General features: G+C 37.8%; 1 protein-coding gene across 3 annotated transcripts in view; it reads right to left on the bottom strand.

The window, feature by feature from the left end:
- Positions 1-15,664, bottom strand: part of LOC127812870 (uncharacterized) — a 45,409-nt gene that overhangs the window by 14,825 nt on the left and 14,920 nt on the right. For 2 of the 3 annotated variants that reach the window (XM_052353395.1, XM_052353397.1), the window contains exons 2-6: positions 14,828-14,943; positions 11,734-11,942; positions 10,551-10,670; positions 8,856-8,984; positions 8,636-8,761 (exon numbers count right to left, since the gene is read on the bottom strand). In XM_052353395.1, the coding sequence (XP_052209355.1) occupies positions 8,636-8,761; positions 8,856-8,984; positions 10,551-10,670; positions 11,734-11,942; positions 14,828-14,943 (700 nt within the window). The remainder of the gene's footprint in view (positions 1-8,635; positions 8,762-8,855; positions 8,985-10,550; positions 10,671-11,733; positions 11,943-14,827; positions 14,944-15,664) is intronic. The other variant, XM_052353396.1, reaches the window with a different exon arrangement.

The raw sequence follows: 15,664 nt of genomic DNA, 5'->3' as shown, positions 1-15,664 counted from the left end.
TGGATGAAGCCTCTACAAGGCAAAGATCAATCCTCATCAAAGTAGACAAAGGAGGGGCTTTGGTGCTCTTACTGCAAAAAACCTAGGCATACAACAAGAGACACATGCTTTAAATGCATGGTAAAGAGGCAGTACTAAGCAAAATTGGAGGTTTCAAGAACTTACAGCCAAAGAATCAAGGAAAAGCCCATCTCTCCACCAAAGAAATAGAGGAGCCAACTAAAAAGGTTGATTCAACTACCTCCTCAGACCTAGGAGAATTGAATGCAAAAGAGATTGGGAAGTTGAAGTTTTCCTAAAGACTCTCCAAGGTGATTGTTCTTTAACTCAAGCAGGTATGTGTCTTAATTCTAAGCTCTCAATTGCCTCATATACAACTAGGAATGAACTATGAATTTTAGATTCTAGAGCCACTGACAACATGTCACCTAATCTAAAAGTTTTTGAAACCTATGAACCAATAACCGACTCCAGAAAAATCACAGTTGCTAATGGCCAGGTTGTTCCTACAGTTGGGCAAGGAAATGTGTGTTTAAACCCATCTCTACCTGCCCAACATGTCCTTTATGCACCTAGCCTTTCTACCAATTTGCTTTCAATTTACAAGCTTACCCAAAGTCTTAATTGTTGGGTGATTTTCTCACCTCATAGCTGTGTTTCAGGATCTAGCAACAGGGAAGATGATTGGTGTTGTTAAGGCATTGAATGGGTTGTACTACCTACAAAGAAACAGTGAGTCACCTGCAGGAGATCATCCTAGCCTTACCCACTCCTCTTTGCTCACTTATACTCAGTCAGATGTATGGCTTCAACATTTTAGATTAGGGCACCCACCTTTTACTTTATTAAAAACCATGTTCCCAAGTCTATTTAAAGGTGTTGATGTCAATTCTTTTTATTGTGATGTGTGTGAGTTATCTAAACACCATTGAGTACCCAATGCTATTAGTAATAAACTTTTTTTTGTTTCCTTTCTCCTTGGTACATTCTGATGTGTGGGGGCTTTCTAGAGTTCCCAATTGTTCTAGGGCTAAATGGTTTGTATCATTTATTGATGACTACATTCAGATGACATGGGTATATTTACTCAAAGACAAGGCAGCCATCAGCAACATCCTACCCTTGTTTTATAAGATGATTCTCACTCACTCAATTTGGGGTCTCTTATCAAAAAATTCAGAATTGATAATACAAGAGACTATTTGAATCATCACCTCAATCAATTTTTCCAACAAGAGGGAATTGTTCATGAATCCTCTTGTGCTGAAATCCCCCAACAAAATGGAGTTGTTGAGAGAAAAATAAGGCATCTCCTAAATGTTGCTAGGGCTCTCTTGCACCAACATTCTGTTCCTAAATCTTTCTAGGGTGAGGCAGTGCTAACTACAACCTATTTAATCAATAGGGTTCTCTCAAGAGTTCTAGATCAACTTACCCCATTTCAGTGTCTTTCTTCCTACTTCCCAAAAATTGATCTTCATACTTCTCTTCCTCTCAAGGAAGGTATTCAAGTGTGTAGCTTTTGTTCATGTCTCTAAACATCACAAGGATAAGTTTCACTCCCGAGTTCTTAGGTGTGTCTTTTCGGGGTATTCTCCTACCCAAAAAGGGTACAAGTGCTACAATCCTCCTACTCAAAAGATTGTTGTGTATAAGGATGTAACTTTTGTGGAGAATCAATCTTTTTTCCCATCTCCTACTTCTAGTCCTAAGGGGGAGATTGCAACTGATGATCATGATTTACCTATCTTGGAAGTGTCTCAACCACATTCTTCTCCCAATTCCTCAACTTTACCTACTACTCCTAATCCAAAGACAATAGAATCAAGAGACTTGCAAACATCTCCTAATTCCCCACTCTCTGTTCAGCCCAAAAGATCTCTCGTCAAGTTCAAGGTCTCACCATACGTGTACAAGAGGAAAGAACAGCCCAATCCATGTGCTAAGCAAGGCCCATCATCTATCTCTCGGTCAGGTTTGGAACTCACTCAGCCCTCTAATGTTTCTCATCCTTTTGATTGTTCTAATCCTATACATTCTGATTTGGATTTTCCTATTGCTATTAGAAAAGGTGTTAGGAGCTGCACACATCACCATATTGCCCAATTCATTTCTTATCACAGGCTTTCCCCAAATCACAAGAGTTTTCTAACCTCTCTTGATTCCATAGTTATTCCTAAGACCGTAGAAGAGGATTACAGAATCAGAATTGGGTACAAGCTATGCATGAGGAATAAGGGCCTTGGAGAAAAATCAAACCCAAGAAATAGTGCCTAGACCAACGGGAGTTCAACTAGTGGGTGCAAATGAGTGTTTAATATGAAGTATAACGTTGATGGAACATTGGAAAGATACAAAACCCGATTAGTAGCAAAGGGCTACACTCAAACTTATGGCATAGATTACTTGGAGACTTTTGCATCGTGGCTAAGATGACTATAGTGAGGATTCTACTATCTTTGACTAGTTGTTATGGCAAGGAGTTGATGCAGTTAGATGTTAAAAATACCTTCCTACATGGTGACGTAGAGAAGTTTTTATGGAACCACCACCAAGTTTTGCTAATGGAGTTGATGCAGGTTATGTTTGCAAATTAAAGAAAGCCTTTTATGGCCTAAAACAATCCCCAAGAGCCTAGTTTATTCCATTCTCAAAGGCATTGAAGGAAATGGGGTATTGGCAAAGCAAGGCACATCACACTCTATTCATCAAGCATTCAAATAAAGGTACTCTAACAGCCTTTCTTGTGTATGTAGATGACATAATTTCCACTGGAAATGAATGTGATGAACAAAAGTTGCGAAAAGGAGAATTTGGCTCGTGTGTTTGACATCAAAGACCTTGGCAAACTTAGGTAATTCTTGGGGATAGAGGTTGCCTACTTTAAGGAAGGTATATTACTTCCCCAAAGAAAATACACTATGGATCTATTGGAAGGGACTAGGATGCTTGGTGGCAGAGCAACTAGCACATCTTTGGAACCTAACCTGATGTTAGGTCACAGTGATAGTCTGATGGTTGATAAGGGGAGATACCAAAGGTTAGCACGTAGATTAATCTACCTATCTCACACCTGGCCTAACATAGCATTTATTGTCAACCTGGTGAGTCAATTCATGCATCACCCTATTGAAGAACACATGCAAGCTGTTAGAAGAATTCTATGTTATCTCAAAGCAACTCCAGGAAAGGGTCTTTTGTTCATGTTATTCAAGTTTTGCATTGAGTGGCTGGACATTCTAGAAGAACTCGGGCATATTAGTTTAAATACTCGACAGCGAAAAATTAGGAATAAAAGGCTAATTGCATGTATTTAAGTGAGGGGTAAATTAGGGTATTGTATTCTGGGTATTTCCTCTTGTAACTAACACGTCTTATGTCTATAAATAAGAGGCGATAGGCAGTCTTATGAACCCCTGAAAAACTGTTTGATCTCATTGAGTCTTCAGTGTTGTACTGTTAGAGAAAAGTGTGAGAAAGCTTTGTAATCTGCAGTGAGGGTTCTCAAGTGTATCGGTGAGGGTTGTGGGGGTGTGCAAGAGTGATTGATTGTACTGTTTTTCATCAAGATTATAGTGGATTCCTCTCTCTGAAGGCTAGATGTAGGACTGGTGTAAAACAGTTCAAACCATGATATTTCTCAATGTCTTCCATGTGGTTTGATTGTTCTATCTTTGTCTCCTGTTATTTCTTTAATTTCTGTTTTTGTTGTATATTTGAATCGGTGAGAGAGTGGTCGAGTGGACTTATTTCTTGATTTATTGGGTGATATATTGGACCGACAGTTCAAATCAGGGAAGGAACTGGAAGTCATAGGCTACACTGATGCTGATTGTGGAGGCTCTCTTATGGATAGACAGTCTACTACAAGCTACTGTGTGTTTTTTGGAGGAAATTTGGTGTTTTGAAGAAGCAAAAAACAAAGTGTGGTAGCCAAGCCTAGTGTTACGGTAGAGTTTCGAGCAATGGCTCTTGGCTTATGTGAGTTACTTTGATTTAAGATTGTGCTAGATGATCTAAAGGTTTCTATCAATGGTCCCATGAAATTACTTTCTGACAATCAATTAGCAATTTGCACATAATCCAATGCAACATGATCACACTAAACATGTTGAGATTGATTGTCATTTTATCAAGGAAAAGATAGAAGCTAGAGTGAATTGTATTGTCACGAACCTAGGGTTTGTGATAGGTTAAAAGAGGAATTGGGAAAGAAAATCATATTGGAGGAAGGGGGAAATCAGTAGAAAAAGGGAGAGATATTAAGAGAAAGAGAGGGAGAAATAGAAGAACAGAATAAAGAGGAAGAAGAACGAGAGAGAAAGAGTGGAATATTAGAGAGAAATAATATTCAATTCATTAATTCTGGATACCCCTTCCTACAGCTGAGATAATATATATATAGTCACATTTAGCTATCAGACAAAACTCTCTAACTAACTAAGCTACAAGACAAAAAGAAAAAATAACAAAATAACAACACACATGTGCTGTAACAGAAATAGCTCCTAACCAACTAAGGTAACTAATTACATTATTGCCCTTCTAATTATTCCTTGGGTCATGACAATTCCCCCCTCCCTGAGAGAGTTCTTGTCCCCAAGAACTTGCAGCAACTATTCATTACTTTTCATCCAATACCCGTTGTTTCATTCTTCTTGCTTGCTTGCATCTTTTAGGTCTCTTCTTCTTCGTTCTTAGGTTTCCAAGATCCATCCCAAGCATACTTTGGCCTAGAGCTTCAATTGAAGAAATCTGATCGAGTTCAATTTCGATGCCCCCACCTTCTGCCATAGCTGGCCGACCAAAATCGGTCTCCCTTTCCAATACAAGGATGGATAACGACTCTACAACCATAGCTTCCTTTACTGTGTTCCCATTCAACCCATGGCCAATCTCTGTTGCAAAAAAGTCAACAACATCCTGGAAATATAGTGATGAAGAGTTGTACACTTGCCTTGGGTGCTCGGACCAATGTTGTCTGTGAGCGTTGGAATTAGGGGCTACTATGATTTCAATCCCCGATTTATCAGCTTCCAGCTCTTGTAAAGTGTGATCTTTACAGATCTCCTCATCCAATCTACTTCCATGTTCTAAATCCTTAGTTACCATTAATAAATTGGCTTTGATTCCAGCAACAACTTCCTTAATATTGATTGATTTTTCAGTTTGTTCCTCTTGATTCCATGTAAGTAATCCAGCAGCTTCTTTTTCCTTTTGTTGGCTGCAATTCCCCTCTATTTGGACTTCCTTTTCAGCAATATCAGATGATCCCCCTCTGCATTGGCTGCCCTATCAATCTGTTCATTACAAGTTCCCTTTGAAGGATGTAATCCATCACTAATATTATCTCTGATGCTGCCAACATCCTTCTTGATATTGCTGCCTAATTCAAAGTACCCAAGCACATACTCGGAAGTCAATGATGAATCAGTTTCCCACCTTCTTATCTTCTCCTTTGGCTTCTCCATTTTAAGAAACTCCTCCTTGTTGAAACTTCCATGATAGTCATCAAAGTATTCGACGGGAAAACTGTAATGATACTCCTTAGATAGTATCATTGCAAACTCTTACAACTTCTCGTGAAACATTCGACCGAATTCCTTACACACTTCATGTATTACACTTCTTGTTTCCTTGTCAACTTGGCTGATCCCCTTCTTCTTTTCCTTGTTGCTGCCAACTGAAAATGCAGCCTTCTTTGGCTGCCATTGAGACTCTATTCCAGCTGAAAAGGAAGCTTTCTTCTGCTGCACTTGAGACTCCAATGGTCTCATATATACACTGCTACCCATGGTCGAATTTTCACCAACAACATACTTCGACGGCCAAGGAATGGGAGTTTTATGCATGCTTTTTTTTTTTTTTTTTTTTAATAGCAGTTTCTATACTCACCTCAATTGCAACTCAAGAGCTGGGGCACCTGCTCTTCTTTGCCTTTCCACTTTAACCAAAGTTAGCCAAAATTTTACAGCCAAAATCGACCTCTTGTTTCCTTTACTCATAGCCTAAAACACCAACAATCAATGGGCAGAATAAATTGGAAGAATCCGCTTCTCAAGCAGAATCCACCTCTGATTTTTTTCCACAGCTTCCCCTCTGGTATTGCTTACTGATTTATAATTGGCTGCTCCTAATTCGCCTCCAATATTAGTCGGCTCCCATGCGATTGCTATAATTTTTCGGATTCAGGCCGGAAGTCACCGCACCCACTGTCTAGTTCAATGGCAGTCACTTGTCTTGCTTTTACTTTCAATTTAGACTGCCCGCCTTACTCGCAGCTTCCACTCCTCCACAATTTAAATTGACACTCCTATTTTGAGAATTAATCACGTTGGAAAGTAATAGCGTAGAATCAGTCGGAACTCACCTGGCTATCTCTGCCATATTCCGCTAATCACCGTCTGCCTAGGCTAGAATTCATTTCTGGAAGTCACCTTCAAATTCTACCTTAATCACTGCTAAAAGGCTTCCTGATTCTCACCAAAACCGTCTCTGAGGGATCAATGAAGCTTTTCTAGAGTTCGATTTAGAGCCTCACGCCAAGAGTCATGTCCGTATCTCACCTCTTAGTAGTCGCCTCCAAATCACCAACGAAAATCACTGCTCGTCGTTAGCCGTGACCAAGGAATTCCACCAAGGATTAGTTGGAACATCCTACCTTGCTCGTTTTCAATGTCGAACAAGTGACCAGCGTCTTAGCTGGAGGTCACTCCTCCTACGTCTCCCTCAAATCCTAGCCAACCTCACCTTCTCATGCATCGGAATCAATTACTACTTCAGATCCAACATGCGATTGCCTTGATTCAACAATTACTTCCAAACTTGCGTCCTTACTCAATGGAATCTCGACTTGGCCGCAAAGAACCACCCCCCCCCCCCCCAGCTTGCTTACTTCAACTCGAATCGAACACTATTGAATTTTGAATTTTGAACTCTAGCCGAGGAAGATCGCTCTGTGATGCCTTTCGATTGGGTCCGTGAGGTGATCAAAAATCACTTGACCCTGCTTCTCCCTCAATCCTTCCTTGTTTGACAAGGGTTATTCACCGAATCCGTTTGAACTGGCTGTGACAACCTTCCTCACCCTTATCATCAACTCCAGCGGAGCTCCTGCAACTTGTCTTCCGCTTCAGTCGCACGCGCCTAGACCGTCAGCTTCACCCTTCAATGGACTCACGCTTCTTCGGGACGTCCGCTACATTCGCAGACGCTTGGTGGTCCGCTTAACTCTCCGACGGACTGCTGCTTCTCACGAACAACATCCGTTCGCGTCACCCCACTGTCCGCTTCTAACGAACGATTGTTGTCCGCTTCTTTGGCGTGCTCGTCGGTCGACCCAACTCCGTTCGACTGCAAGACCGTCAGCTCTAGTCAAAATCACCTTCCGGCCCAAGTGAGCAGCACACCGTCAAGCCCCAGTCGGATTCACCTCAAATCAGAGTCGCAACAGAAACACAGTCGAGGATGGTACTGCTCTGATACTAATTGTCACGAACCTAGGGTTCGTGATAGGTTAAAAGAGGAATTGGGGAAGAAAATCATATTGGAGGAAGGGGGAAATTAGTAGAAAGAGGGAGAGATATTAAGAGAAAGAAAGGGAGAAATAGAAGAACAGAATAAAGAGGAAGAAGAACGAGAGAGAAATAGTGGAATATTAGAGAGAAATAATATTCAATTCATTAATTCTGGATGCCCCTTCCTAAAGCTGAGTCAATATATATATAGCCTCATTTAGCTATCAGACAAAGCTCTCTAACCAACTAAGCTACAAGACAAAAAGGGAAAATAATAAAATAACAACACTCATGTGCTGTAATAGAAATAGCTCCTAACCAACTAAGGTAACTAATTACATTATTGCCCTTTTAATTATTCCTTGGGTCATGACATGTATCCCTTTTGTCACTTCAAAAACTCAGCTAGCTGATTTACTAACAAAAGGATTGCCTATCAAAAGGTTTGAAGAGCTTACAAGCAAGCTGGGAAGGGGAGTGTTGAATAATCCACGGAATTATTGAATGAGCGCCTAAGTCAGCTTTCTAAAATCACAACTGATCCTATCCTCCAGATTTAGAAAGCAGTCCAGTTTTAGAGATTTCCTAATTCTGTTTTGTATCTCTTGTTTACTTGTACAGTGTATAGTGCATCTTTCCATTCTTTGTTGACTTATTCTTGTTTTCTTCTATATTCCTTAGCCTATTTTCTACAATGACCACTAATCAGACAGATCATTGACAAGAACCAAAGATCACTAAGAACTTTGATAACAGAATTTATTTCTAAAATACAGTTTTAAAGTGGATTAAGAAAAGGCATATAACTTTACATTCTTCTTAACAGTATACCCGGTGATCAGAATACAAATGGAAAAGGGTGTGGATTGATATTGAAACAACTGACTATAGAAATAAATAAACAAAAAATCCATTTGAGGCAATAGGTGACTTTATCAGCAAATTTAAACTACTAACGAAAAGACAAGTGAGCATGCTCAATAAGAAGGATGTTAGTTAAAAATTAGAAAGGAGAATGGATCAATAACAAAGATAAAATTAAAAAATAAATAAATAACTGCTTTCTAACTCGGGATGATAACAGAAGAAAATCAAAATTAAATGAGACATCTACTTACATGGATACTATAGAAAAGGGATAAAACCAGACGTTGTGCCTCAATACAATCTCCTGCTCCTGATAAGTTCAGTAATCCTTGCCCATGAACTCCCAAGTTTGCATTAGAACTTATGACAGATGATTCCTGACAAGGAAAAATAGCAAGGCATGTAACTGATGAGGACCAATGAGCATCAAAATATAGGAAATGGCAATAGGTGTATGTATCATTAGGGTACCCTGAGAACAACTAAATTACTAGCTTCGAGCAAAGATGTCTCCACCGTTGCATCTCCACCACCATCTATCAGCATTGTTGAGTTCCACATCAAGAACATTTTTACAAACATCCTTAGAGCACCATAAACCTGAAGTTATCAAGCATGGGGATCAGACAACACATAATGAATGTGCACAATATGTCTAGTTGATAAAGCACATTACCAAATTGGATTGGAAAACATCACATTCTACTTTCTATCTCTCTCCTCACCATCTTACCAACACTGGCCCTCTCCTTTTCTTCCTCCACCTATATTTCTCCTCCAATTAAGTAACCCAAATGCACATACATGCATACACTTATATAAGCAAGCACTGCATAAATATAAATATAAATATAAATATATACAAGTGTATAAAGGCATATGTCTACCATATACACAAATCTGTGTACACAGATTCACAGAAGGATTGATTACAATCAAATGAGAAGGGGATAATCAATCAAATAAGAAGGGAACCCATACTCTTTTAGCTTTATCTCCCCTTGAAAATAAATTTTAAATTTTGTTTTCTTTATAATTTTATCATAATAAAAAAATCACTAGAAGCATATGCCTAATTGGCAACAAAATAATTCATTATTTGGACATTTCATAGAGTTTTGATAGTTTCAGCAAGTCTCATGGAATTTCTTTAAAATGCTAATATTTTATTTTTCTGTTGTTTTATTTCGGCCACATAGCAAACAAAAAACATTCAAGCAGTTGCAATGGAAAAAAATTTAAAAAAAATATTTGTTCCGGACATAGGGTTACAACTTGCTCTTTAATTGATCGTGAAAGTATTCCAGTACCTATTATTAATATTTTTTCATAAATATCATATCCAAATTTAAATCACCTAGCAACTCCTGCAACTATAATATTGTTGAACTGTACTTTGTGTTTAATTTTCCAAAGCAGTTCCATTTCTCATAATAGCAACTACAACGAAAACATTCCTCAAAGAATTCAAGTTTAATTAATGATGTCGAAGGAAGAAAATATGAAGTATTTACTGCCGTGTGGTGATAAGAAGAGATTGGAGATAAGAAGAGATTAAAAAAGGTTTTAAATTAAAAATGGTTTGAGACAATAAAGAAGGGATAAGAAGTTAGAGATAAAGTAGTTCCATAAAGATAAGATAGAACTATCACTTATGTTCGAATCCTATCCTATCTGTTATACCATATCTGAATTTGTACTTTGTATTCCTATATTCTAGGAGCAAACCGGGAGCCTGCTCATGCATAGATACCTCATCTAAGTTCAAATACAAGTGTGAAAAACAGTTTGCTTCGTTCACCTCATATTATACCTTGAGTTTACCTACTTCTGGTCTTCTATTTGTTCAAATGAATTGTGATTTTTCTTAATGTATAAAAAGCTTTTGCAAGGATTTGTTTAACTGGCATGTTAGATCAAGCTGGCTGGATGATACATGGCAAAATATATGCAATACTTAACAGAAGACAAACTGCATAGAAACCAACAAATCAAAAAGAGAGGGAGATATTGTATATTCGATAAGGTTATTGGTGATCAAAGCCAAGAACTGAACAAGCTTAGAGAACAACATCTTACTTCAATTACAGATTAACTCATTGTTAGCTCCTATATCAATAGGAAATATGTAAACTACATAGGAAGCCCAGAAAGCAACCAGCTTACTTTGATTATAGATTCGCTCATTAACAGCTCCTCTGCCAATAACTCAAATTCTGATAAAGCATAATGTGCTAGCCCAAAGCTCAACACTCCACCACACAGCAGACTAATTTGGCCTTGGACCTGATTAGTTCAGCAAAAGGATTGGACAAATAGATCACTACGAGAAAATATAACAACCTCCAGAAAACAACATAGAAATTCAAAAAAAGAAAAAATACACAGATTCATTCAATTTAAGGCTGAAAACAAGTAACAACCACAGACAATATGGCATTTGAGAACCAGTGGCATCTTTAGATACTCAGAAGGCATTTATCATAGTTGCAGTTGTATGGAATAACCTGGTTTCACATTGATTCCCTTCTAATAACCTACTTCGGCTTGGGCAATAGGACACAGGCTTTTCTATGGTGGGAACCCCTATGAGCTGAAAAATGCAAACTTGCACAATTCTCTTGGGGAATGTAGAAGCTCACTCATATTCCAGAGTTTTTTAAGTAACCAATGCAACCTGCCCTTAATGAAAGTCCAATGAAGCCACCTAATAATCCAACCTCTTACTTCTATAAGATCTTTATAGAAACTTCTACAAGTAAAACCCTCAGGCAGGAAATAAATCCTTTTTCTGTGCAGTGAGCAGGCGGAGTTGGGTTGGGAAAGAGGATGATCACCAGCGAAGGACGCATATGGAAAACTGACTTCCAGGAGTCCATATTGGGATGCACACAGGTAAGAAATAAAAGGACCACAGATTAATGGAAAAAGAGATCCGAATGGACATCACATTCTAACCACCTTACAAGCAACCAAAACATGAGTATCAGCATTAGACCTTCAAGTTAAAACATGAATCAGAAATGCATCCAACACAAAGAGAAAGGCTAAAAACCTTGTAAAGAGACAAGCCCATTCATCCACAAGAAGTTTACAAGTATATATGAATAATATCTTCCCCCTCACAACATCCTAATTACCATATCTATTCGAAGGATGTTACAATAGACATTCATTTTATCTGACAGAAACAAATTGGACAGATTATTCATGAGGGCCAATTAGATTATGTTCCTAACACTCTACTAGTTTTGAAGAACACAAATACAATACAGAAATAAGACTTGCAGCCAACATTTCCCAAGTCCACTCAGAATAGCAGGAAAATAACAACTTGAATCCCACTGACCTGGACACGACTCCAAAGCAGGGGAACGGCAGCCTTCGCACGATTTCGAATATAAACATTTGTCATAAGCGGCTGATTAGGAAATTCCATAAGAAGTGTGTCTGTATCTGTCGACATGTTGTGGTTGCTAACAGTAAGGCTCCGGGAGACAGCATCATAGAAAGTCCCAGCAGCACCAGAGTTTTGGGAGCAACCAGAACTACTCCCTCCTGCAAACATGAAAATATGGCTGAAGATAACCCAGAATTTTCAAAAACAAATAAGGCTAGAAGTTCCCAAAAGGCACTGAAATGGTTTCAGAAGTTGAGAGACTATACCAGCCAACTTTATTAGACATTGTTGTTTTAGACTCACTAGTTTAGGCGAATTTAGATGAACTAACCTCTTTCAAATATTCTTCCCACTCTCGGATCAACAGAAAGAATTGTTAATACAAACAGAATTTAAAAAATTCACAAATTTAGACAGAAACCAAAAATCAAACCACAAGAAGCCGAATTTATCCTGGTTCAGATTGCAAATGTTGTAACCCTACATCCAGCAGTCAAACACCCCTCGAGCAGTCTTCTTTATTCAAAAAGAACAATCAGTACAACAGCTAGTTCCCTTCCTTCTATTCCCAAGTACATCAAACCTTCGCTCCCCAAGATTACAAAGCTATCAGCCTATCTCTCAAAAACACTAGCCTTTCTCTTAGAACGAAACAGTACTCGTTACAACAGAAAATGAGAACCACACACAACTGGCTACCCCTCGCCCTCTATTTATAATAGGGGCGGACATCCCAACATAACTAACAGGAATTAGATAATTACAGTTTTAACCCCCAAACTTTTACTAATCACATTTAGGGTATCATTTCTAACTGCCTATCTAAACCTTAGCCGATATAAGCCACTGTCTTCACTGATCTTCTAGGATAACATGAGGCAAACATATCAACAGACATACTTGAAATGTGTGAAATAGGTGTGATACACTTAACACTTGATTAAGGTAAGTGAACCTGATGTGTAAAGTTCATTCCACGTACATATGGCTAGTAATTTAGTATATCATTGCATAAAATTCATGTTATGATTATAAAATACTCAATTTTATTTTGTATTCACTATTCTATCCTAGAAAGCAGAAGGTGGCCACCCAAACAATGAAAATCAAGCTGTCTTGTGTCCTTGGTCATAAAATCAGAAGAACATGACACTTAGAACATACCAACACACACCATAACCAAGTCCATGTGACAGGGCTTATAACACCAGCCATCTACTGGTCCTCATTAACTTTTTCTATTAAAGCCCATATACTAGGCCAACTTCTCAAATAGAAATCAAATTATAAAAATCAGTATAAATAACCAAGACCAAAACAAATTACATAATATAAGTTAGTAAAGTTGCAACCTCAAAATATTCCTCGGATGGCATATCTTCTGGACTGACAAACTCTTGAAAACTAATAGAATTTCAGATAATCCAAAATCTGATACTGAAATGATGCCACCTGGTGATATGAAAAGGTGTGTCATGAACCTAGGGTTCAAGACGGACTGAAATGGACAATCGAAAAGATCCGATTGAATTAAGACTAAGAGCAGAATGTATTAGAGGGAAAATTGAAGAAGAATGGGGGAGAAATTAGAGAGAAAATGAGGGAGAGCAGAATAGAGAAATGAGAGGGAGATTGTAGAGAAATTGTAGAGAGAGAATCAGATTTCAATTATCAATTCAAGCATGCCTTCTATCCTCTCTAGCTGTGGCTTATATAGCCTCACAGCATTGCCCATGCACCCATGTGCAGTTACAACAATGACTATAACTGTCTATAGCCTAAACAATTAGCTATAACAGAAAGAAGAAAGGAAATTACAAAGTATAGTAATGCATGTAAGCTAAAAATTATTATATTTCCTACTCTATCCTTGGGGATCCTCGGGGTCATGACAATTCCCCCCTCCTTGAAAAAGTTCTTGTCCTCAAGAACTTCAGCAATTGGTCACTATTCTTACCCAATACCAGCTCTCTCAATCTGTTTCATTCCTTTTTCCTTTTTTCTCCTTCTAGGCCTCTTCATCTTCCTTTTTTCTCTCAATCTCAAGAGTTGGACAAGCCACAGGCCAAGAAATCGAAACACTATTCTTACCCAATACCAGCTTCCTTTTTCCTTTTTTCTCTCACATCATCAGTGTCTGTTGGATCATGCTTGCCTTGTTATAAGAGTTATCATCTGCTTAGGGTAGGAAATCCCCTTCTTCAACTTAAAAATACATGTGAAAGTAGATGCTTCTCTTTGCAATTTGGCATCTTTGGCGCAGGAATGAAATAAGAGAGCCTTAGAGGACATAGAACAGTCGACTTTTTTACTTAAGAACTTCATTCTGATCTCATTATGCTTGTGGTGCAATAGTTTCATTTCTCTCTTGCTCATTTTCTTGATAAGCTTCTTTGAGTCTGGCTTCTTTTGTGAGATCTTTGCCTACACTTATTGTGCATGGACTAGGCCTCAGGTTCTTTTCTCATCTATCAAAAACAAATTCGTTGTAAAATTAAGCTTCTTATACTTAATTTTGTACAATTACACTTTTTTATAATTAAGTTTGACAATTGCACTTCCAAAAACTATCTAGTTCACTTAATAACACATTTATGAAGCTCTTTCCATGTCATGAATTGTTAATGGAGAATGCTAGTTCATGAATGCATATGTGTAACGGAAACCCCAAGAGAATTTGATGAACATTTAAGTCTTTCATAAACGGTATGAAATTTACTTGATGAATTGCTGAAATGAAAGATAAAATGTCTAACAATTCAACTGAACTAAAACACATAAACTTGGGGTTTCACATCATTAACCGAAAACAGATATTTGTGGTCTCTTGTTACTAATCCACAAGTGCTTAAAAGAGAAAACACTAGATACATGAAAAGAACAATAACATTCAGGTTATAAACAGAAATCAATTCATTAGATATACCATTTGAGAGGTAATGAGCTCCCCAAAGCCATCTTAAAACAATAGCAAACATATTGATTCTTACCTTTCAAGGAGGAAAAAAAAAGAAAGAAAAACACAGGGCATACTGATTCTCACCATGAACAAAAATTTTAGGGTCATCATGCCTGCTGAAAACATCAACAGAGACTCTTCCGCCACCCCCACCACCGTAGCCATTGCCCCCACAAGCACTTATTCTACCAATTCCAATCCTGCTCTTCACAAGATATACGTGATTAAAATCATAAAAAGATAACAAGATATTTATATCCATGTTCCACATTTTGCATAACATCCCGCATCTTCAGGTGTAGAAACTAGAATAAAACCCACACACTGACAAATTTGAAGAGATTATAATATCACGTCAACGTTGATATATTTCACATTCATATCCATATCATATATTTGAATGTACTTGTATGAATACTGCAAATAGCAAAAGAAGGCGGCAATAAAGGGCACTAGTCCATGAAGAGAACAAGTGTTAAAACCCAGTGGCAGAGTCACATAGCCAAGAGTGGGCAAATCTCCCTCTCAATTTTATAAAAATTACATATATGTTATGAAAATTAATGTTTTTTTCAAAATTGCCCCCCCCCCCCCCCCTTGAATATATAAAGTGTGTGTCAATATGGATAAAAAAAAAATTAAAGAAAAGCATAATTAACAAACAGTAGAAAATATTTAATTATCAAATAAAATTTTAAAATCTTCCAGGCCAAGAAAAGGAAATGGACTATATTTTGTAGTTTTACAAACATTTAATAAGTAAAAGATATCAAATGTTGTTTTTCTTAATTTTCAAAACATAACCAAAATTAGGTTTTCTTATACAATCAAGCAGCGCCTTTATTACTTCATTATCACCTTTGAAGCTTGATAACTGATCCGTCACCTTATTTCGTTTGAATCTTGATTGGTGGACTAAAA

This window comes from Diospyros lotus, chromosome 11 (genome assembly GCF_014633365.1).
Source record: "Diospyros lotus cultivar Yz01 chromosome 11, ASM1463336v1, whole genome shotgun sequence".
Classification (NCBI taxonomy): domain Eukaryota; kingdom Viridiplantae; phylum Streptophyta; class Magnoliopsida; order Ericales; family Ebenaceae; genus Diospyros; species Diospyros lotus.
Note: the sequence above shows the minus strand (reverse complement) of the source record. Positions and strands in the feature narration are given on the sequence as shown.